Source organism: Geotrypetes seraphini, chromosome 7 (assembly GCF_902459505.1).
Source record: "Geotrypetes seraphini chromosome 7, aGeoSer1.1, whole genome shotgun sequence".
Classification (NCBI taxonomy): Eukaryota; Metazoa; Chordata; class Amphibia; order Gymnophiona; family Dermophiidae; genus Geotrypetes; species Geotrypetes seraphini.
The window spans coordinates 123,224,974-123,249,824 of NC_047090.1; the positions used below are offsets into that span (position 1 = coordinate 123,224,974).

At 43.5% G+C, this 24,851-nt stretch overlaps 1 protein-coding gene across 2 annotated transcripts in view; it reads left to right on the plus strand.

Annotated features, from left to right (window-relative positions):
• BMF (Bcl2 modifying factor) overlaps positions 1–20,358 on the plus strand; it is a 76,675-nt gene extending 56,317 nt beyond the window's left edge. For both annotated transcript variants that reach the window (XM_033951929.1, XM_033951930.1), the window contains exons 4-5: positions 10,634–10,703; positions 10,874–20,358. In XM_033951929.1, coding sequence (XP_033807820.1) covers positions 10,634–10,703; positions 10,874–10,959 — 156 coding nt within the window. In that variant the 3' untranslated portion in view covers positions 10,960–20,358. The remainder of the gene's footprint in view (positions 1–10,633; positions 10,704–10,873) is intronic.
• The last annotated feature ends 4,493 nt before the right edge of the window (positions 20,359–24,851 follow it).

Genomic DNA, 24,851 nt, shown 5'->3' on the forward strand with positions numbered 1-24,851 from the left:
TACCTGGCGGGCTGCATGTGGCCCCTGGGCTGCGAGTTTGAGACCATTGTTCTAGAATGTAATCAGTTGAAGAAGGCCTAAAACTTAGCAAGCAATGATTACTTTACATATGTCCAAACAACTATGACTCCAGTAGTTGGGTGAATAAGACTAGTGCCAGGCAGACTTCTATGATCTATGTCCCTAATATGGCAAGGATAGATAAAGATCAAGTATGCACATTATATCGCATCATACATTATACCATGAGTTTATCTTACTGGGCAGACTGGATGGATCGTGCAGGTCTTAATTTGCTGTTATTTACTATATTAGAACTAGTTTATGCAGAGGAAAGACATCAAAGCTGGTTTTAGATTTACATGTATATGGTGAGGGATGGTGCCCCTCTCAAACACAATTATAGATGAATAATGCAAAGATGTACAAAGAAATATAAGGAAGCGGTTTAGCAGAGTTTTTAAAAAGGTTGGATAATTTCCTAAAACTAAACTCCATAACCTATTATTAAAATGGACTCGGGAAAATCCAGTATAAAATCTGTTTTACTCTTTGGGATCTTGCCAGGTACTTGTGACCTGAGTTGGCCACTGTTGGAAACAAGATATCGGGCTTGATGGACCTTTGGTCTGTCCCAGTATGGCGGGATAGAAATTGTTAATAAATAAATAAATCTGTAATTATGCTATGATCAAGAAGGGTAAGTTTTATTCAAGCAATGAGATGTGTAGTACTAGTGAAATAAAACCATTTTCTAGGATTCCTTTGTTGCTGGAAGGGTTGTGGAGATAAAAGGACAATGCTGAATAACTGGTGGAATGGTCCAGTATTAACGGTTATCAAGGACACCCTACAGGTAGAGATGCGTAGGATCCATGCAGTGGAATACTAAACACAACAATTCCAGGACTTAAGAAACATAGTAACCATCTGGTTAGACATGTGCTTCCTAATTCTATAAGCTTTGGTGCCCAATTTTGCACCTAGTGTGCAAAGTTGAGCACCCTATTTATAGAATAAAGGGCTAGATTCACTAAGCAAACCGATCGTGTACGGTTTGCGATCACTTTGCGACCCCACTCCCATTCACTAACCGTACTCCCGATCCGATCTGCGCATGCAAATGAGGGCGAATGGCATGCAAATATAGGAAGGAAGCGATTCACAAAAGAAAACTTCAGGAACACCGACTGGGCTGGCCGATCAAAAGAAGTGACTGCTGGGGACCAGTCGCTCATTGCCTTTCCAACTGTCCTGCTCTCTGCCTGAAATCCCAGCCCTGCAGCCCTGAAACTATCCAAAAAGCGCCCAGCTGTCTGCCGCTCTCCTCTCTTCCGCCATGCTGCCCTGCTCTCTTTTCCCCTTGCCTCTCTGCCCTATTCTGCAATGCCACCCTGCTCTCTTCGGCCATGCCCCTGGTAAGCCCGTGGATATGCGATGGTCCTTCCACTAGTGGGGCCTCTTGGATACAGCTGCTGCTTCTTTCCCTCCTGACTCACTTTCCTCTTCTCTTCTTTCCTATCACATACTATAGTTCACTATGAGGCTGATTTTCAAAAAAGAAAAATGTCCAAAAAGTGACATAAAGAGGCAGATGGGCATTTTTCTCACCAAACTCTTCCAATTTGCTGTTTTCAAAATCTGTTTTCTAGATGGATTTCTATGCTGTCCCTCTGCAATTCATCTACATCTCAAGGAGTTGGGTTAGAGGCGCAGTGTGGGTGGGACTAGGGTAGGCTTATGATTTGGACTTTTTTCTGCAATAATCAAACATTTTAGAAAACGTCCAGGGCACAATTTGGACATATGTGGCTAGACCTGTTTTAACAACAATTAAGTGCCAAAAAGGTGGCCAAATTGACCAGATGACCACAGGAGGCATGAAGGCATAGCCCCCTTGCTCCTCCCATAATTACTGAGCTGACCCCCTCCTACCTCTTAAAAATGTGAATGAAACAGTACATACTAGTCTGTATAAGAGCTTCAGATTAGAGAATGACACGGGGGAAAATTCTGTCCCCGTCACTGTCCCATCCCCGGACCACCATCCCCTTCACCGCCCCGTCACCGTCCCCGCAGCATCCATACAAGCCTCAGTACTGCAATATTTAGCTTATTCCTTCCTTACAAATCAAAGTTCTGGCTGCTGAAATAGAGAAAGCTGGCAGGGCTTTGTTTATAAATTTTTATCAACACAACTTATATACTACCTTATCGCGTGTGTGTGAGCAGAAGCTTCTCCTCTGACGCAACCGGAAGTTGCGTCAGAGGAGAGGCTTCCGCCCACACACATGCGACTGCAGGCAGGCAGACTCGGCTGGCTTGAGAAACTTACTGTACTAAAGCGCCGCAAAGGTAAGGGGGAGGGAGGAAGGTGATCGCGCACGTTCCCTCCCTTAACTGCGAGGACAAGGCCATTCACCTGCTCCACAGGGCAGTAGATGGCCTTGTCCCCGTGCCCGCAGTGAGCACTTTTCCCCTCCCCCTCCATTTTGGTGGGTTACCCTGCGGCTAGCCGCAGGTAACAGCCACCGTGTCATTCTCTACTTCGGATGTCATAGTCAGTCCTATCAGAGCAGCAAGTAGGTCTCTGGAGTAGCTTGGTGGTCAGTACAGTAGACTCCAGGAAAGGGAGCCAGGCCCATATCCACCTCTAATTAGTATACTTGTGGTGGAAAGTGTGAGCCCACCAAAAACCAATTGTACTGACATATAAGTGACAATGGGGTGGTATACAGTTGGGTACAGTAGGTTGTAGGTGAGTTTTGGAAGGCTCACCATACAATGTAAGGTGGTTACGGTGAGATGTGTACCTGAGATCTTTTATGTGAATTTGTTCCCTACTGCTGTCTTTGTGGCCAGTTTGCTAAGAATGCCGGCCCCTCTGTCCCAATGGTTGATTTTTGTCCATTTTTCATTTGGATGTTTGTTTTTTTCAAAAATGGTTTAAAATGATAGGCACACTAAGGGTAAACTAAGGGTAGGACTGGTTATTTTTGAGAAAAAAAAGATGTGTTTCTGGTTTGAAAATGGTTATTTTCTCTACCGAATTTCTGGATGTTTTTACCCAAATGTCTAAATTTGGATTTACCATAAATGAAGGAAAAAGCCTCAGACATCCACATATGTGCAGTTATTAATTTCAATACTTCTGCTATCACAAGAAAGGACAGACTATCATTAAGTGGCAAAAAATACCTTCATTCCTCTCATTCAAAATCTAATTCAATAGTGTGAAAAATAGAAAAATACACTTCGACTAGCATTTAATCATCCCAATGGGGATTTGTTTCATGTGCCGCATCTACAAAGAGCCCAAATATAAAATCACCACATGCTGAAAATATTATTGCTGGTGTACTCACTTAAGGCAAAAGCTACTTGGAAGAACATTCATCATCATAAACCAAAATCTTCATCACATTACTGGGTGCCGCATTATTCCAAAAGGCAAAATGGTGACCTGCATTTTATAGATGCCATACATAAGCCCCACCCACTCCAAAGCGGAGCACAGTGCTTCAGTCACAGAAATACTGAATTCAACTGCATAGGCTCAGAGGAGTTCAAAATAAAAATCCATTTTTGCTTATGTTGTAAAAGATATCTGTCTCTGTTGCCTCCTTGTCTGTTGAGGGGAACGTTCTCCAAAACAAAACAATTTGTGTTGTAAAGCAATGCTGTGTGCCACAAGAGGTGCTCCCACTTTCTTCACCTGTACACAAGATTGATGTTCATTAATTCTCTCATTTAATGGACGTGATGTTTTGCCCACATATAATTTATTACAGATGCACCTCAAAAAGTAGACTACAAAAAAGGTTTGTGTCTTACAATAATAAATTTTTACATCCACTGGATTCACAAACAGAGATATTTCCACTATGTTGTCACATCATCTACACACACACCACATTTCCACTGCACACCACTCAATGGTGTATTCATGGAAATCTTATCTGCTGTCTACATTGCTGGACTTGACAACTCCTTCAAAATTTTATGCCTAGAGAATGCAATTCTCATATGATGTCCACTAAACACGTAGAGCGGCCTAATAAAAAAAACCTTCTAAGTCCATTTTGGACCTACGGCGCTAGTAGCCCAAAGTCAGCAGCGTCTAAAGATCATTCTCGAAAAATACATCCAAAATATACAATATATATCTTTTAGAATTGTCTAATTATGCGTCTAGCCGTTTGATTGCCTAGACTGCCAAGTCATCTATCTTTATATTGCATTCTCATCCCAAAAATTCTCCAAGTCCCAAACGCTTAGAAAAAGACCTTTTGGATGTGGGAGGGGTCAGTAAAGTGATGGACTGGCCACCCAGACATAGCAACAAAGTAGTAGGGCACCTTACAGGGCACTGCTGTGAACTTCACAAAAAGGGTGCCACATAAACATCTCACCACAACTCCCTTGCAGGTAATGGTGAGACCCCAAAACACCCCCCAAACTTACTATACCTACCTGTCTACCTCCCAAATAGCCCTTATGGCTGCAGGTGCCACCTATATGACACAAGGCACCTATATGCCACCTATATGGCAGTACAGTAGAGTTTTGGTGGACAGACATTTTCCACCATGAATTCAGTGGTTAGAGTGGCTTATGGGCCTGGGTCCTCCTCTCTATGGTTCACTAGCCCAACCCCCAGACTACTTAAGCCCCCAGATTACTTAAGTCACCTCTGTGCAGCTCTACTAGGCTTTCCTATGCCAGGTGCTGATGTTCTGGAGGCAGGTATTTATGTTTTTATTCCAATTTTTATGGCGGGGGGGGGGGGGGCAGTGATCACTGGGAGGTTTGTGGGGTCTTTACTTTGTCCCTGCAATGGTTATCTTGTCACTTTGGATAACTTCTGGGCACTTATTTCTGATTTATAACTTGTACAACAAAGGACTGGCAATCATTTGTATTGGCTGTTACTGGAAGAAAACAACTCTGTGCTGATGGAACAAATCTCCAACTGCAGGACTGTCTTAAGGCTCGCTGTATGCTGGTAGCCTGAAGAAGATAATTCAATCATCAGTGTCAGCTGTCTGAAAGACAGGAGGGATGCCCACTCCTTCCTGCCACCGGATGCTCCTCCATACCTTTGCTAGATGTTGGGAGCTGGAGAAAAGCACGTTCCTCCAGCTCCAAGCCCCACCTGTGGAAAATGACGGGCCTTCCCTTTCCCGGTGCACCATGTGATGCACAGGGCGGAGCCTAAGGCCCTGGTTGGCTCAGACTCCCAAGGGGAGGGGCCTTAGGCATCTGAGCCAATCAGGGCTTTAGGCTCCTCCTTCTGTATCCCATGTGATGCACAGGGAGGGGCCTAAGGTCTCATGTCTGAGTAACACATACACATCTGTGCCATTAAAATAAAAAGAAGCCCTAACAACAGTGACAGGAGGCTGCTTCCCCTGTCACTGCTATTAGGGCTCTGCGCATGTATCAATTGCTCACTGAGCAATTGATTTGTGTTTGTATGTCAATGATTTGCACCTCCATGCAGTTCATTTGCATGCAAACTTGGTAGCGCATCGATCACTACTGTTTTTATAAGCATTAAAAAAACCCCAAGTATTTTATTTGCTTTTTCAATTTGTGAACCTTTTTTCACTTGTAAAACTTTATAAATTTATATCTTGTACACATTGCCCTTAACTAGCTAGTTTGAGTAGTCCACCCGTGGAATCTCTTGTTGAACCAGAGGCAGTGGAGAGTTTAAATGACTTGCCTAGCTTTCCTGATTTTCAGTCCACTGCTGTTGATCTACCAAGTTACCTAACTCTGGGAGGGAGACTTTTGACCAGTCCTGTTTTTTAACTTATATCCCAATTCAGTGCTAGATGCTCTAAAATCGTTGTTAAATTCCTATGGGTCGCTGTGATACCGATAAATGGTCCATTTTGAAAACAGTGATTGATGTTGAAACAATTTTGCATGCAAATGAGTTTTGCAGAGGCCCATAGTAATTCCATCCGATCAGTTGTTGGAGAAGCCCTGAAGCAGCCTCCTGCTGTTCAGCTGTTTGGGGCAGCACATTAAAAATAAGTCATGCCGGAACCCTTCTCCCCAATGATGGCCCCCTCCCCCATATCCCCAGAACTAACAAACAAAAAAAATTGTCAGGAGGGAAGCCCATCCAGACTCCCCATGTCCCCAACCCCTCACTTCCCCCCCCAGTACCTGTAAATTGAAGATTGGCAGGAGGGATGCCCACTCCCTCCTGCTGGCAGGCCTGCCTCTTCAAAATGGTGGGCCTTCCCATTCCCAGTGCATCCTGAGATGCACTGGGAGGGGCCTAAGATTCTGATTGACCCAGGTGTCTATGGGAGGGGCCTTAGGTGCCTGGGCCAGTCTTAGGCCCCTCCCAGTGCATCCCAGGATGTATCACAAAGGGGCCTTAGGTATCTGAACCAATCTTAAGCCCCTCTCAGTGCATTCCTGAATGTACCGGGAAGGGGAAGGCCCACCATTTTGAAGAGGCGGGTCTGCAGACAGGAGTGAGTGGGAGTCCCTCCTATCGATCTTCAATTTAGAAGTACAGGGGGAGGGTTGGGATCCTGGCAGCAGGAGGAAGTGGCATCCCTCATGCTGATCTTCAATTTAAAGGTGGGGTGTAGTGGCCAAGGTAGGAGGGAGTGGGCTTCCCTCCTGACATTTTTTTTTTAAGTTCAGGAGGTGTGGGCTGTTCTTGGGGGTTGGGCTGGGGGTCCTGGCACAAAGTTTTTAACGGGGACAGATATTGTACGTATGTAACAAATGCACATCTGTGCCCATTAAAAAGAAGCTGCTCTTCAGTACTTTTTTAACACTACCATCACCTCCAGACCTGTCAGATTTTGAAGCATTAAAAATTGGTGCTCAGGGCTGTGTCTGGATGTCCTCTGCACATGCACAGACGTCAATGCGATGACATCATACTCATGCATGCATGCCTGTGACATCACGTTGACATCTGTGCATGTGTATAGATCATCTAGACAGGGCCCCGAGCTCGGGGCCTTCAAATACCCGGACAAACTGCTTGGTTTTGGAAATCCTTTTGGGCACCCAGACAGTCCTCTAAAATGAGGATATGCAGTGGTATAGTAAGGGGGGGGGGTGGACTGCCCCAGATGCCGGCACCTCTCTGCACCCCAGGCCACGCTTGCACCCTCCCTTCCTACCCCCCCTACCTCTTTAAAAACTTCACCAGCACAAACAGCTACTTTAGCCTGTTGCTTGTGCCGGCCTGGTTCCCTCTGAAATCACTTCCAGGTCGTGGGGTCAGGAAGTGACATCAGAGGGAAAGCCAGTGCGAGCAGTAGGCCAGAGAAGCTACTCGTACTGGCAAAAATATAAAGAGGTATGGGGGTGGGAAGCACGAGTGGGGAGGCGTGGGGGGGGCGCTCCTCCTACCTTCACTACGCCACTGAGGACATGTCTGTGTTTTCCCAGATGTCTGGTAAACCTATTCTCACCTAGGCACCCTGTTATAAAATTGGGTTCTCTGTTTATGGGGGTGGGGGTCCATGTTTTGAGATCACTCTTGCACCTAAAAAGAAGTGCATTTCTTGACTGCAGAGCTGCCTTAGAAGAGTGGCAAAAGAGAAACGTCTCACCACAGAAAGAGTTTACTATCCATAGCATGTCGCAGGGCTTTTGTGATTATGCCTCTCCTGGATCATGAAGCCTGTACTCTGTTTGTTTCTCATTTCAGCTTTGTATTTCGTGCCTCACAATGGGACCTGCACTGCTCTTAATTTCATGTATGTTCTTGCTTTAAATGTAATTGGCTCCAGACAGCAGAAAAGGGCTCCAGGGCTGAGTATTTATGGCTCACTGTCAAATGTTGCTATAAAAAGAGGCAGTGTTATCTTGGAGATGCTGGGGAGTGAAACAGTCAGGGGGGAGAGAGAGTGTGTTTTTGTACTGGATGAAATCAGAGTTTTGCTGTCTCAGCAGTGTGGTTAAAATTGAAGATTAACCCTAAGGACCTTCACGGTGTTAAATCACTTACAGATGGATCACTGATTCTCCCTCTTCTTCCTAGCAGCCTCACTCCCCTTCTCTTCTCCACCCCTCACCCCTCCCTCCCCCTCTCTCTTTGTGGAGTATGTTTTTTTCAGACATTTGTTGTGCGTGCAGCTGGGGCGTTGATATGTTAACAGTCTGATCCATTTAAAAGTGAGGTTTAGCTAAACTCTGCAAAATTCTGCCTGTGGAAAAAAGAAAAAGAAGTTTATTCTCTCTGCTCAGTGCCTTAAGGCTCTACCTTCATGTTGCTACATGTGTCCACATGAAAGAGAAAGAAAGGCTCTTGTCTCCTGCGTGAGCACCAGCTCAGGGCTCAAGTTCATACATCTGTGTACACTGTCTTCTTGGCATGGATACAGTTGTGTTTTTGTGTGTTAGAATCTTTCAGACTCTTTGACATACTAACTCCGACAAAGAATCTCTATACAGTATATGGGAAGTTTGCTACCTAACCTCTGACTCTAGTTGGGGCACAAGAGCATTTGGATTGTAGCCAGATGAATTAAACTTTTTAAAAGAAATCTTGTATGTGTACACACATGCACAAGCGGCAACAGCTTATCATACTGTTGCTGGCTAAGATCAAAAGTATTGAGGGATTGTCCTTTCTTGGCTATTTGGCTGAAATTGAAAACATGTAAAATAGGGTTTAACATCCTGACACCTGACCCACGGGGGGGCATAAAACTGTCTGAACTCTGGCCAAATTGGGAGGGCTAAATGTCCCAATAAAGGGAGGAAACCCCCCACAATAAAGGCTGTGTCCCTGTATGAGAGCATAAACACACCAGCAGTGAAGACTTGGTCCCTGTGGGCCAGATTCACTGAACTATTTTTTTCATTTTGATGGAGCCTGAGAGAAATGCATTAGCAGCTAATCAGCCCCTTGACTAGGGCCTAGATGCACTAAGAGGAGCGGTAAGACCTTATGGGTCTGCACCGATCCGATATTTTGGCCGATTCAGAAAGAGCTATTGATGCACTAAAACGTTTGCATGCAAATGATTTACTCGGATTTTCGCTGCAATCCCTGACACTGATCCGATAGATTGCTGTGAAAGCGACTCTCACACATGTGTAGAGCCTGCAGGGGAAGCCCAAACAGCTGAGAGGCAGGGGAAAGCCCCCTGCCATGATGTTCGGGGGCAGGAAATCTTTTTTAATGGGCACAGATGCTGTGCTTATCTGCTCAATTTAAAAAAAAGCCCACCCCACCCCCTGTGCTAGTGAAAATTGGCAAGAGGGATGGCCACTCCCTCTTGCTATGCTGAGACCCCCTGCCACCAAAGGCCCCCCCCGCCAGGCACCCTCCAAAAATTCCCTACCCTCCCCCTTTCCCCCCGAAAAAAGGCAGGATTGATGCCCGTCCACTCCTGCGCCAGGTGCCCTCCCAAACATCCCCTACCCTCCCCCTTCCCCTCAAAATAAGGCAGGAGGGATGTCCACTTCCTGCTGCCACCAGAGGTCTTCTGAAACACCCCCCCCCCCCCCCGGTACCTTTTTAGAAAAGTTGGAGAAGAAGGGAAGCTCAGTCTGTCCCGCCCGGAGACCACCAGTTCCCGGTGCATCCTGGGATACAGAGGGAGAGCCTTAGGCCCTTCCTCAGTCATCACATGAAGCACCAGGGAGGGAAAGGCCCACCTTTTTGAATTGGCAGGCCTATGAGCAGGATGAACTGAGCTTTCTTCCCACTCCAACTTCTCTAAAAAGGTACGGGGGGAGATCGGGGGGGGGGGTATGTGGGAGGTCAGGGGGGGTTCGAGGGACCTCAAATGGCAGGAGGGAGTGGGTATCCTTTCTGTAATTTTTTTCTCGCGCATAGCAGGAGGATGTGGGCATTCCTCCTGCCATATTCGCTGGTGCAAGGGAGGGGTTTGTTCCCGATGCTGGTTCATCGAGGAGAGCCATCATCGGCGGGGGAGGGGGTGCTTTTTTTTTTTTTTTTTTTTTACTAATGGGGCAGATATTGTGCATGTGTAATATATAGCATTTGTGCCCATTAAAAAAAAAAAAAAAAAAGGTTAGACAGGTAAGCAATGGGTCTTGACCAGTCGCTTTTTTTTGGATCGCTATAAGCGATAAGCGATCACTTTTTTAGTGCTTCAGGAAGCCATGTTATAGCATCAATCACCCTACTAGTTTACATGGCATTTTAATATTAATCAGCTTATTTGTATGGTCGGATTGGGAAATAATGGATCATGCAGAAAACCAGGCGGTGAGCCGTTTTCAGCATCGGGTCGACAAATGCGATTGTTGCTAAAGCTGTTAAAACAGGTTTAGTGACGATCGCTGGCTTTAGTGCATCTGGGCCTAGGAGAATTAAGCCCTATAGGAGTGCATGCACACACTGGTAGTAAAGGTTCAGTCCCTGTGTAAGTGTATACAGAGCCCACCAGTAAAGCCTCCAGCCCTGTGTCAGAGGTAAAGTCTACGAATTCATTTAAATTTAGAACTGAGCTTAGTTGGATTGTTTAAAATTCCCCTACTTGCCTCCTGTACATTGTAAAATAATTTTTTTAGAGACTCTGCCAGAAAAGACAGGTTTGTGTTTAAATGCCATTTTTAATGTACGGTATATGCCTGAATTTTTCTGTTTTTAACAATATGCCACATGCAGGTCCAGCAGAACAGAAATCAAGTCTGGTGGCAGATCCTTTTCTTCTTCCGTAATCTGATCTTAACCCCAGGTGAGAACAGGAATGAAGCTGGGCTGAGGTGAGACTGAAGAACCAACCTAATTCAAGAGAGCACTGAAAGAAAGAACACGGGTTGAAGTGAGACACACCGCAGGACGGATGTGACAACTCTTTCTTTTTTGCTTTTTTTTTTTTTTACTGCATTGTACTTTGTCTTTCAGTGTTCAACTGTTCAGACATCTTTCCATGGATTTGTTGTTCTCAGCCTCATGAGGCAGAGAGCATTTGTCAAACACTGTTCAAGTGAAGGCTTCTGAAGTATTGACATCAAAGTAGGGAAAACATCTGATGAAATCACAAGCTACTTAGAGATTGAAAAGCAAACTCTGCAGGCATTAAAATGAGACAGCTCTCTTCCAGTTAACAGCTGAAGTACAGTGTTAAAGGTGACGTCTCTTCAGCCACCATGTTTGGAATGAGGCAAAATGCTGTTTGAATCCTGTATTAATTCCTTGAATAAGAACTTTTCAGTCTGGTGCGAAATACTGGGACAGAGATAGCTGGAATGTGCAGAAGCAGCCTGGCCTTCTGCAGGGAACAGGAGCTACAGCATCACCATCTTTCCTTCCTTGGATGTTAATTCACACTGTAATGACCTTCGTCGGTGGACTGAAATGCTTGGCTGGTATTGAAGGTTCTGAGTTATAAACTGCAATGGTGCATTCTGCAGTCAGCTATAGCCCAGTTGCTGCCGTTTCAGGTGCAAAGTGTCTACAAAATGACACTTGCAAGGGCTAACACTGTAATAATAATTATTAAAAAAAAAAAAAAAAAAGGTCCTCCCCTCTAAAAAAGTGCTAGAAATTGTATACCATACTCAAGCTATACAGCTGCCATTTCTCTGTTCCACCCCTTGCTGAGATGAGCACATAGGGGGTAAATTCTGAAAAGGTTGCTGAATTGTAGGTGCTGGGATGATGTGCACTAACCCCCAAATTCTACATATGGTGCTTAAAGTTGTGTGCATTCAATTTAATTGATTAATTGGCCTAATTGATGCTGGTAATTGGCAATTAACACCTTGTAATTGGGACTAATTAAAAGTTCTGTGCATGACTTGGAAAGTGTGATTCTGTAAAAAGTATGCACCAGTTGTGCGCAAATTTGAAAAGAGAGTGTGGTCAGAGGTGGATTAGGGGTGTTTATAAAAGTTAGGGCATTATTATAGAATACACCCGATACATGCATAACTTAGGTACGGGCATTTAAGGCAGCTAAAACCAGGCCTAAATGCCTGCATGTAAGTTATGCGTCGCAGGCACTAAGCATGATTCTGTTAAAGGTACACACACCTTGTAGAATTGCACTTTGCGCTATACTAGTCTGCCAATTTTTAGGCATGATATATAGAATCAGTCCCTAAGTGTGGATTCTATAATGGCAGTTGTGAGCAGTGGCATAGTGTGTGTGTGTTGGGGGTGGGGGCTGAGGCCCCGGGTGCAGGGGCGCCGGCATCTCTCCTCCTTTCTGCCCACCTAGCTCTAAAGTCTTCGCCAGCAGACAGCAGCATCTCCTACTTGCTGCTCACACTGGCCTTAACTTATCTTCTGACATCACTTCCTGGTTGTAGGACCAGGAAGTGACAGCAGAGGGACAGTTGAGGCCAGAGCGAACAGCAGGTAGGAGATACTGCTCACCAGCGAAGATTTGAAGAGGTACATGAGTGCCTGGAATGCACAGCGGGGAAAAGAGAGATGGGGGAGGGGCACACGGCGTGGCCATGCCAGGTGTCTCCTTCCCTTGCTTCACCTGTTATTACAGTTTGTAATATTAGCATAAGTCCTCATTTATCCCAGCTGAGTGGCTGGTGTAACTGTAAATGCTTGTGCTGAATTGTAGGCAGTAAGGCACATAAATGATAAGTGCCTGGATTATAGAAAATTAACTGCCTGACACACCTCTGACCTGGCTTTGCTTCTCCCAGGTTCACATCTCCTTATAATTGCACACTCTGGAATTTGCATGTGCAACTTACAGAATAGCAAGTATGGGAAGTTGCATCTGTAACTATTAATTGGTGACAATTAGTACCAATTAAGGTCAATTCTAGCCAATAATTGGCTGTTACCTTCAAATAATAGCCAAATACTGAATTATGTTATGTGCACAATTGATCTTATCCTATAACTTGTGTGCTAAAAAAGGTTTGGATAATTTCCTAAAAGAGAAGTCCATAGGCCATTATTGCGATGGCTTGGGGAAATCCACTGCTTATTCCTAGGATAAGCAGCATAGAATCTGTTTTACTACTTGGGCTCTAGCTAGGTACTTAGGACCTGGGTTGGCCACTGTTGGAAACAGGATACTGGGCTTGATGGATCTTCGGTCTGTCCCAGTATGGCAATTCTTATGTTCTTATTCAAAAATTTGAGCACACAAGTTGATAGAATTAGGGGGGACTGTGTTTTGGATATCACCTTATTAAACACAATGCATCTGTTCTGCAAAACCTCTGGAGTCCAGGAATGGCTCCACCATGTTTTTACCTCATGCTGAAAAACAGCTATACAGGTCTGCTCAGGGGATAGCTGACTCCAGTTCGTTGAAACTGTTATGCCTGTGCATAATTTCTTTTTTCTTGTTGCACTTCTCTGAAATTTAGGTTGTAATATAAATTCAGGGGCCCCCATAGGCTCTTTCACAGTGCTTAATGGCAGAGCAACTGCATTATTAAGCGTTTAATGCAATCAGAAATCCTCAGCCCCCAGAGAGCAATGAATTTGAATTAACCAGGTCTTGTGTGGCAGAGAATACTGGGCAATTATATTTACATGTAGATCTAGTGAATGCAAAGTCCTGTTTAAGACATCGCCTTGGCTTCTAGCAGCCATTTCGTGATAACATAGTGCAATTATGAAGATTATCACATTTCTCAGGTGAACTAAACGTTTAAAATTTTTTACTTGAGGTCCTGATTCAGAACTCCCTTCAAGGTGCACACAACTGGCCACATCTTACTGCTGAATTAAAGACGCCATTCTGATATTTCGTAGGCTTTCAAGGGTGGCACTGTGAGCAGAGCGCAACATGCATTTCTGCTGGTCATTTGAAAGTATTTGTAATTTAGTAAGAGACATGAATGAGCTGCTCCAAAAAGTAAACACCTGTCCAATGTAATTTTTTTAAGTATAAAATTCAGTCATTGGCTAATATATAGCAAAGCATTAAGAACTGCCCCCGAAGTGACTAATTTTTCATTTCTACATTGATTTGCTGCCGCCGTGATACATTAACATCTGATTAAAGTGGGGCTTGTTCCTTATCTAGAGGGATGGCTCTTTATGCAATGCTGTTCCTTGGCGTCACTTGTTTAGAACAAATGCTAGATTAGATCAGGGCATAATCCAGTGTTAACTGGATCACAGTACTTTTCGAGGTGGTCTGTGAAGAAGGATATGAGAACAGGCCAGCCTCTGCATGGTTAATAAACAGGAAGTGCATGACTGCACAGGACTGGGACCAACTTAATAATGATTCTCCTCCCATTCTAGTACAAAGCTGCTCAGCAAGTGAGGCCTTTGGTGACTAAAGCAAGTATTTCAGAGATGTGCCATAATAGGAAGTATCGTGGATAGATCTCTCATCTGCGCTGCTTTGATTCTCTGAGAATCACAATATTTTGCACACTGTATACCATACTTTCTGAGGAAAGAGTTTGTAATGCACACTGTTTATAAGTTATACTGAACCAAGTAGATATGGCCACAGGATATTTCCTGTTTGGAATCTGGGGGAAAAAGCTGTTGCTAAATCATGATTCTAACGTCTCTACATCTTGCTTTCATACGCTTCCTTGAGCTCCTTAATATGTAACTCGGCTGAGCTAGGACAATATGCACCAGTTTCAGCTCAATGCAGAGAGACAGCAACACCTGTGCTATATATTGGCAGTCAGAGGTTCCCCACAATTTAGACAGTCCTATCTTCATTTAAGGGAATATCAGAAAAATACTGGAGATCCCCAGAGAGGAAGCAAGTGTTTATCCTTCTGCTATGCCCATTTCCTGTCATACTGGATATGTGGCAGATGGCTGTGCTGCTTTTCAGCTGGTTATACTGGAGCTTTTTGTGCCTGCACTGAGGGCTTACAACACTGTTCAGCTCACTGTTCAAACTTTTCCCCCTATTGTACTGTTTTGATAATGATGCCACAGGCCTTTTTTCCTTTTTTTAAGGGTCATGGATCTGATACAATGCCTTTCCGTGGTACAATCAAAGCAGCTTATATTCATTGTATGCAGGCCTTTGCTGGTTATTTAAAATAAACTAGCGTACATGTGGTTGCACTTGGGCTTCAGCTAGTTAACTACAATCATTGCCCAGAGCACACTGTTGATTTCCCCTCCCCCACAAGATGTAAAATGATTGGAAAATTTTCAGCTTTTCATGGTTGCTCATTGTGAAAGGTAGAGGTGTGAAAAAAATAATACACAAGTATTCACTTCTGTAGGACACAACTAAACACCTCATAAAATGGCCCATAAATTAAAAAAAAAATAAAAAATCTCTTTTTGACATGATTAAAAAATGTGCTAAACTGAGGGCTCCTTTTACGAAGGCGCGCTAGCGGTTTAACGCGTGTAATAGCACGTGCTAAACTGCCGGCCGCACTAGCCGCTACCGCCTCCTCTTGAGCAGGCGGTAGTTTTCCGGCTAGCACGGGGGTTAGCGCGTGATTAAAAGCCGCTAACGCGGCTTCGTTAAAGGAGCCCTGAATGTTACCTTTCAGTTCAAGGTAGATTACAAAGCATAAGAAAACGACATTTCCAGATATTATAACAGTTTAAATATACAAGTTTCAAGTTTAATTAATTTTAATATACCGGCCATCGACGTGCACCTGTCCGGTTTCAAATGCTAAATACCCCATTTACTTGAACATTATCTAAGAATATACATATTTCTGAAATAAATATGTCTTAATCCTGTTTCAAAAATCCCGATAATCTACAAAACTTCCACTTCCAACCCAGCTGCTAGATAAGTCAACAGGCCCTCTACAAGTTTCAATCTCATTTTCCATTTAATCAATGGACAGGAAAACAGATTTTTATTCCTGCTTGTCCTTGTAGCCAACATATGACTTTAACAGAACTGAGGCCTTCATGAAGCATCATTATTGTTAAAGCAAAACATGGTGTGCACAAAATTTGGCTTTTTCCTCTGGCAGGTCCATTGTATAAGATCACTTCCTGTACTCCTTTAAAATCATGGACATGTACATGCAAAGAGTCATATGAAGCATCTTTCACTCCTAATCACACTTACTGTATGTTAGCAATAGTGAATAACTGACAGAGCATTTCTTGGCAGTAGAGGAGGTCCTATTGGATGCAGCCACATGTCCTTCTGGCATTTCCTGCATCTGAGAGCCCTTTTGGGTCTTTATGCTACTTATACAGCTTAAGTAAAAGCCACTGAGTAGGATGTGAGAGTGCATGAGACTGAAGCAAATTACAACCTCTGAATGTTCCATCTGAAACATGATGTTCAATATTTTGGATTTTTTTGCATTTTCTATGCACATTTATCCATCTCTTGAAATGGTTTATGAAACAATTACATGGGATGAAAGATGGAGTCTTTACTTGTAGTTGGGATCTGGGAATCTAGTTAAGTGAAGCACATTCCGCTTACTGCACCCAGGAAATGCTTTGTCTGTTGGAAAACACGGACCAGACATGATTCAGACCTTCAGGATGGGTGTCTATCTCCCACAATGAAAGGAAATACACACCAAGAAAGATCACTGGTGGAGATGAGCAGTTGATCTGTGCAGGAGATGCATGTAATAGAGGAGGTTTGACCCTGTCAGGTACTTTACAGATTTTCTGGTTTGGATGTGACAGATTACCAGCAGTGGATGTAGAGAGGTAAAAAAATGAAATTACTATATCCATTCTGTGGAAGCAACAGCAGGAAGGCAAAGTAAGAATACATCCATTTAGGTTTTGTGAAAGGAACATTTTAGAGTGTAAGATGTCTTTGTCATCCTCCTTTTTTTTTTAATACAAAGATATCTCCAGATTCAAAGTTCATTTTAGTTTGAAACAAAAGACAGATGTGTGATGGGAGTTGTGTTGAGTTGCCTGCAGGTTTGATTCAGTGGAGAGACATACATGTCATTTCTAGCCCTATAGTTAGTGCTGCCGGAAAGGTAGGGTGCAGCCAGCAAGGGCATCATGTGGTTTATTGGTGATTTATCGATGGAATCTTCTTTCATTGGCACTTCGTATTACAGCAGGCAATTTGACCTCATCAAAAGTGAAATAACAGTGGGAGAAAAAATGTGGCCAGCTGTGAGGAGGTAGGGGACAGCAGTTCTAACTCCAAAGAAAATACATTCCAGAGAAATTCTTGAAAGCAGGGTCAATTGAACTCATGAGTTTTATAAAACATTTGCAATTGTCTTGCAGTCCTGCTTTTAGTATTGCGATCTCCCACAGTACTTAGAGAAATCAGAAAATTAGAAACATATCATAACCCTATATAGTCACCTCATACTGTGTCCCAAGCAGCATTAGCAATAAAGAAACGTGGAAGTCGAGCATGGAAGTTGATTGGTTTAGATCTCTCTCCACCCACCCAAAAGGTATCCATTGCTTCTTGACTCATGGTTTTGTAGGATCCTTTCTGCTGGACAGAGATCAGTTTGTGTTATGCCTTGTTCAGACAAGTTCAGATTTTAATATTAGGTTTCAGTGTCTTGAGTTGAGAAAGATGATATTGCATTTCAGTAAGGCATTTGGCTAATGACCATGCGGGCAACAAGTTTTAAGACTAATTATTGTAGTCAACAGGAAAGAGTTTGAAGCTAAGGTAGCCCTAAACATCCATAGATTGAACTTTGTTTATGTTGAATGATTTCCTAAATCCAGAGCCTCCAAACATATTCAGCAGGTAGCTATGCAAATAAAGGATGTTATTAATTCCCGCATGTTCTTCCTGGTTTCAGCAAAATAAGGTGTGTATCTGGTAAGGAGCAACCTTTCCCCAGGAATCCTGAAGCAGCTTCTTAGAAGAATTTGAAGTGAGTCTGATTGCTTGATTCTGTTCCATGCCAGCCCTGCAGTCAGAATCTTGCTGCATTCAATCAATTGGGTATTGGGAGGTGGTACTCACATGAAAGTGTTTCCTGCAGTTTTTAAAAGCTGAGCCAGTTTTTAATGTTTTATGAAATGATTGCCCAGAGATTGCTAATAAAATTGTCTGGCTTAGGTGTGGAGCTAGAACGAGCAAATGTCTGATCCTTTGATTTCAGCATTCTTCCTTGCCACCAGAAAGAGTAGGACATCTTTTGTGATGGTTCTCATTAGGTGACTTTCTATAGCTGTTCCTTCTGTTTTGCTTTGGCCAGGATTATCTGTTCTTCACAGTTGAGCTTGGAATTCTGGCCACGTTACTTCACAAGCCTTACATGCTTCTATATTGAATATCAAGGAGATTTTATTTTGTGTTGGGTCTCTTGTTTGAGATTCATGTCTCTGCTAGACAGATTGGGCAGTTTAGGAGAATTTAGTTCTAAAGGCCTTTGTCTAACCATTGGACAGCTGCCTGGCAAAGAATGAACTGGTTTTGCCTCTCAAGACTTCTAAGAAAATATGAAGAAAGGACCCTGGGGAAGTCAAACTTGGCTGTAACGTATATTTAAGAACATACCACTTTTTGCCTTTTTCTAGAGACAGGACAAACAAATTATTGTGCACTGGAAGGGGACTTCTATCATATTTTCAAAAAATAAAATTTACATTATTTACCAAATAGATGCTCAGGAAAATTCTAGAGCCTTACAAAGACAAATATTTGGTTCCAAGAAGAATTCTAAAAGATTTAAAACAACAGGTGCCTTTCCTTTAGTCTGAACTCTAAGATTATAAATGTAGTAAAAAAGGAACCCAAATATCAATTTTTGTGTGTCAGCCAGAATTAATAATGTATGTCAGTCTACATTATGTTGCAGACCCATTTCCATCTACGTTGAACAGAGGTGTTTGGAAATTGAAAAAAAAAAAATCAATGTTTGTAATGATAAGGTAGAAATTAGAAAGCATGCACTGGCAGCCATTTTATTTCAGATTAGCTATTTTCCTGTTTTCACAAAGACCTGTCTGCCCTACAGCGGCTTCAAGACCATTGTTATGAGATCAATAACAATTCCTACTCTTTTGTAAAGTTTTTTATGGTGCTTGATCACCACTAAGGTGTAAAAGTCAGCTCTGGACTTTAAGCACAATTAAAAAAAAAAAAAAATTTGACCAAACCAACTGAATGCACTGGAATGTTGTATATTTTATATTCAACTACTGTTATGAAGAACAGTCTGCAGCTCTCAGCTATGACCTTTCTTATTCTGGGCTTCCAATCTGCTGGAAGCCATTGTATGTACTAGTGTAATTTGACTGCATTCTTTACATTGTAATCGTGTATGTTTTGTTTATGTGTTGTGAAAAAGACAGATGACCTAAATATGTACAGTTTCCTGGTTCTTTAGCTGTGGCTTTGCTGTTAGGGGTTTATGCCCAAGGGACAGAAGAGAGCGCCTCCAGAGTTTGATCAGTTGCAGAGAGACCAAATCCGCAGAGTGATACAGTCCACCACCACCACGGTTCTGCTAAATGAATGTATTCAGAATAGAAAAGGAGAGACAGACAATATACTGTACCCCAGTACTGACCGCAGGTGTGCACTATGAAAAGGCAGTTAACGACTTGTTTCCTCCTTTTCTTTCTGAAACACAATGCAAACTTGTCTGTAGTAGTGTCCCAAATTCCCCTTGGTGAAATCGGAGGAACTTCCCTATTTGTGGAGACTTCCAGCTTCTTTATTTAAAAGTGTTTGCATCAAAATCACTTGTGAATGGCCAACAGTCTTTGGAATTCTCTCTGAGAATGTGGTTGATACTGAATTGTATACCGAGGCTTCAGAGAAGCAGAGATCATGATGACAGATTTTAAAAACCTAGCAGGCCTAGGTGCCAGCATTTCAAAAGGGCTGGGGAATGCCAAACATAATACACAATTCCCCTAGCTAGACACAATGATGGAGCTTACTCGATAGTAGTGGGGGTTCTCAGCACCTACTGGCACCCATAGAGCTAGCTCTTATGCTAGTAGGCCAATCTATAATGTCTCCTTTCCTCGCTTACTATCTTTCTTTCTCTTAAGCAATAGAGCAATTTTGTGGAACAGTTTTGTCCCATTCCAAATGAATTAGCATTCCCATGAGAGAAACATATACATTAGAATCCTCACTACTGATTTGGTATGAAAATCTAGACCAAGTCTTAATCCCACTTGGCTGGTAAGTCTCAGTGTACACTACAGTGATATGCAGGAGAATGCTGGTCAGCTACTTGGACGCTCTCTCTCCCTCTGTTGCTGGAATGGTCCTGAAGTACACAAACCTCTTCTCTATGGACAGAGACCCAGTGAGAATGTAGCAGTTTTGTAATATGTTTTTGCCTTCAGGACCCCATCCTACCCTCACGTGCTCAGGATGAGGGAGGGGATTCTATCTGTGCAATACAGCTGTATAATCAGCTTGCTCATCTTTTCTTGTTTACCTTTCTTTGTTTTTATATTTGAAATTTTGTGGTTTTTATTTTCTTTAACTGGTACAATTTGTAATAAAAATATGGTAAAGCAGATGTTCTTGTCAGTTTCTCCTTTGTTCTCTGATTGCTGGTCTCCTTTGCAGTTGATTACAAATTCTTAGCCCTTATCACTAGTGTTACTTATCATTTCTTAGGAGACACTGATATAACAATAATAATACACATTGCATTATACCAAAGAAACACTAGAGCTGCCAACTGGCCCTGACTTGACTTAATTTTTGTTTAATTTTAAAAAATTATTCATTTTTCTGCTGGCTCAACAGCAGAACTTTTCATTGTGATGCAGAGGACCTGGGGTCATTTTCCAGTTCAGGCCTGGTGCTCCCATATTGACTGGGGAGTTCTGTGTGAGAGAAAGCCATAGCCATTATGCAACAGTGATGCCTAGTGGTTGGATATAGGACCTATTTTTGCTGCCTTACAGTAGGAACAATTGCACATGATATTGGCAAAGGGCTGTTTGAGCAATGACTAGACTAAAATAAGTTTGGAGGAGATTTAAAGAGGACAAAACTCCTCAGATTTGTGACTCAAGAGGAACAGAAAGTGGGCATCTTTGAGTTCTGTCCTTTAGTTCAATTCTTGTGGACTAGCACAGTGCAATTGGACATTATGGCCTGTCCCTGATGTTGGTCAGCGGTTTGCAGACAGTTCCTGTAAATAACATGTTCTTAATGTCCTGCTTCAAAGAGATGCTAATGCCCGGGTCAGTAGGTGTTCAGTAAGGAGCTGAAAGCTACTCAAACCTGGTTCTAGTGTCAGGGCAGAATTAATTCTTCGAGGGCCCCTAGGTAGAGAATAACATGAGGAAAACATTTGTCCCCGTCACCGCCCCGTCCCCACAACCACCTCCCTGTCACTGTCCCGTCCCCTTCCCTCTCTCTCCCTAATTGGGTGCAGCAGCATTTCTTCTGTGCCTCCCTCCGGCGAGTGTTTAGCCGCTGGCCGGCTCCCTTGCTGTCTGCAGTGGTTAATCCGCTCAAAGCAGCAGGCGTCGGCTCCTCTCACGATCCACAGCTGCATCCGAAGCAGCCGCGGATCACGCGAGCAGTCGACGCCCGCCGCTTTGATCTGAAAAACCACTGCAGGAAGCAAGGGAGCCGGCCAGCAGCTAAACACTCGCCAGAGGGAGGCACAGAAGAAAGGAAGGATGGACACCCCTGATTTAAAGTTTATTGCTGCTGCTGCTGCTGCTGCTGGTTAAGGAAAGCAGCAGCGGCAGAATAGGGAGGGTGGTTCCGGCGGCGGGCCCCACTGACCATTTCAGGTCCTAGGCCCGTGCCTACTGGACCTACCCTTTAATCCGGCCCTGTCTAGTGTTACTAGTAGAGAAGGAACCACAACAGATCACAAGGCCAAAAAAGACATGGAGTAAATTAGCCCAACATGGTAACGTTTCGCAGAGAGGTAGGCTGCATCAGAGGCAACTGTAATTAATCATTTAAAACAATGTTAATGAACATATATACAAATTTCATACAGTGTATAAAATAAAATCATATCTAGATTGTTAGTAATAGAAAATTATAATAGTAATCAAATAAACCAAAAGTGTTAATATAGAAAACCAGAGTCTATAGGCATTTGTGATAAGCTAATATTCTCAAACATATAGAACAATCTTTCAAATATAGAAATAATAGTACAAATTAAACAAACTGATAAAAGACAACTGATGCCCAGAAAATCACTGGCAATGATAATTATTACTGTTTTACTTCTTCACTGGAAGCTTGTAGAAGATGTCCACCTCTTGCTTATGTCTAAAGTTATTATAAAAAGAGTCAATATAAAAAAAATTGGGGAGAAATCACTAGTGTTGTTCCAGAGGTAGTGTCAAATTTATCCAGAGAAACACCTTAGTGTAAACACCTCTGGTAGAAAAACACTTGTATCTCAGTTCTCGCAAAATAGTTACACATTGTAATAACTACACATTATAACTAACCAATATAACTAGTATAATTCAAGAATTCTCTTTGTAATTGTGACCACTTTTTGTCACCCCAAATTTAACTGCTGCATTTTGTGCAATCACACACGACTTCATTGTGATTGGCCCTTTCCAAAATGGAAATGCAGTGAGAGGCAAAAAACATTTTCTAATTTTCTCCAAAACTGTCCTTAAATTTGAATGAGTTCCATAATTTTCTCAGATTGTTTTTATGTAGGGTTCCCTGATTTTCATTCAGGATATGGTGGGCCTAAAATAGTAGACATACAAATCTAACACAGTAGCTATTTTCCTTTTGACTGAATAATTACTGCTGTGTGAATGTTTCATTTGTAATGTAATTACTAGTGCTGCCCGATTCGCGATTTGAATCGATTCACTGATTCACTTTGGGTGAATCGGTTCGAATTGACTCATTTGTACAAAATATCGAACTCACCGATTCAAAGGGCGGCCCTCTTGAGACCTGCTCGCGTTCAGGCTTTCCCTCTGCCGCGGCCGCTGGAGTCCTTCATCTAATACAGACATGTCAAAGCAAAAGAGCCGGAGGCAACAGGAAAGGCAAACCCGGGAGCTGCCGATCAGGGCTTGGGGAGGGGGAAGCAAGGGGTGGGTTCTCTCCAGGAAGTGAGTGATCCCTTGACTTAACTCCCCTGTAGCCCCCGGGTGGTGGGCTGGGGAAATAGACGGGGGAGGCAGAGGTGCTCACAGCCAATTAGCACAGGAGAAAGAAAAGCGAGTGTGAGATCTGTGGCGATGGTGGCGGCAGCGACGGCAACTTACAAGCACGTTGATTTTTTTTGTAGTTGTTGGCTCTTGGCTGGCTCGTTCCCAAAAGCATTTCTCCTCTCGAGTTCCCGCATCTAACTTTCAGCGTAAGTAAAGGATCTCTCTGCTGCAGTGCTCTCTTCTTTTCCTGAGGCCACGGAATTGGGGGGGGGGGGGAGCTCAGAATCGGGGAGGGGGGCTGGGGAGGAGGAATATGGGGTCTATTTCTTTGGGGATGCTCTGGGTCTGGGGAAGCTGAGAATTGGGGAGGGGGAATATGGAGAATCTTTATTTGGGGATGCTCTGGGGAAGCTGAGAATCGGGGAGGGGGGCTGGGTTGGGGGAATATGGGGCCTATTTCTTTGGGGATGCTCTGGGCCTGGGGAAGCTGAGAATTGGGGAGAGGGAATATGGAGAATCTTTATTTGGGGATGCTCTGGGGAAGCTGAGAATCGGGGAGGGGGGCTGGGTTGGGGGAATATGGGGCCTATTTCTTTGGGGATGCTCTGGGCCTGGGGAAGCTGAGAATTGGGGAGGGGGAATATGGAGAATCTTTATTTGGGGATGCTCTGGGGAAGCTGAGAATCGGGGAGGGGGGCTGGGTTGGGGGAATATGGGGCCTATTTCTTTGGGGATGCTCTGGGCCTGGGGAAGCTGAGAATTGGGGAGGGGAAATATGGAGACTCTTTATTTGGGGATGCTCTGGGGAAGCTGAGAATTGGGGAAGGGGGCTGGGGAGGGGGAATATGGGGCCTATTTCTTTGGTGATGCTCTGGGCCTGAGGAAGCTGAGAATTGGGGGAGCTGGGGAGGGGGAATATGGGGTCCTTTCTTTGGGGATGCTCTGGGGAAGCTGAGAATCGGGGAGGGGGAATATGGTAGAGTCGCCCAATTTCCTTGATATTGCCTTATTTAAATAAAATGTTTAAACTTAAAAAGCTGTGTCGTTGAAAATGAATCGAATCGAAAAATCGATTCAACAGGGTGAATCGAATCAAAATTTTTTTTCACTGAATCGGGCAGCACTAGTAATTACTATAATCCATGCTGAACCCACTAAATCTACAGGAGATACTTTGCACTTTCAGTGTGAAAGAACAACTATAGAAATGTTCATAAAGTAATTAAGAAACCAAAAATCCTTAATTGCATACCTTTTATCATAACAAATCCAAATTAGAGCTGATTCCAAAATCAGGGGGACTGGAGGGAGAGAGAGAGAGAAAGAGAGAGAGAAAAGCACCTATGGAAGGGAAACTGGAGAGAGAAAGAGAGAGAAGCATCCACGGGGAAGAAGGGAGAAGCACCCACGGGGGGTTAGAGGGAGGGAAGCACCCATAGGGGGGAGGGTTGAGGGAGGGAAAGAGAGAAGCACTAAAAGGGTACAGAAGAGGGAAAGGAGACTAAGGAAATGGGTGAAAGGTGGTGGGCAGGGGCAAGACTAATGGGAGTTGTGTGGGGCGGGGGCAGGGTCATGTGGCCTCTTTTTTTGACTTCACAAATAGGGTAACCTTAGATGCACCAAGGATGCATTTTAAATCAGGGTTAAGGAGTGGTTTATCAGGGCCTGGGTTGGTGGGAAAGCCAATGCAGACAGCCAGGGCTGATTTTAGACATGCTGGGGCCCAGGGCAGAAATTAAGGAGGGGGGACCCCTCTCCCAATTTCCATGCCCACCATTACTACCATATATGTATAAAATAATTTTAAATGACTTCTTCACACAGAACATACAGACTTCACCAAATACAGAACAATGGATCACAAATTAAAAATAGAAATATGAATACCAAAACTGAACTG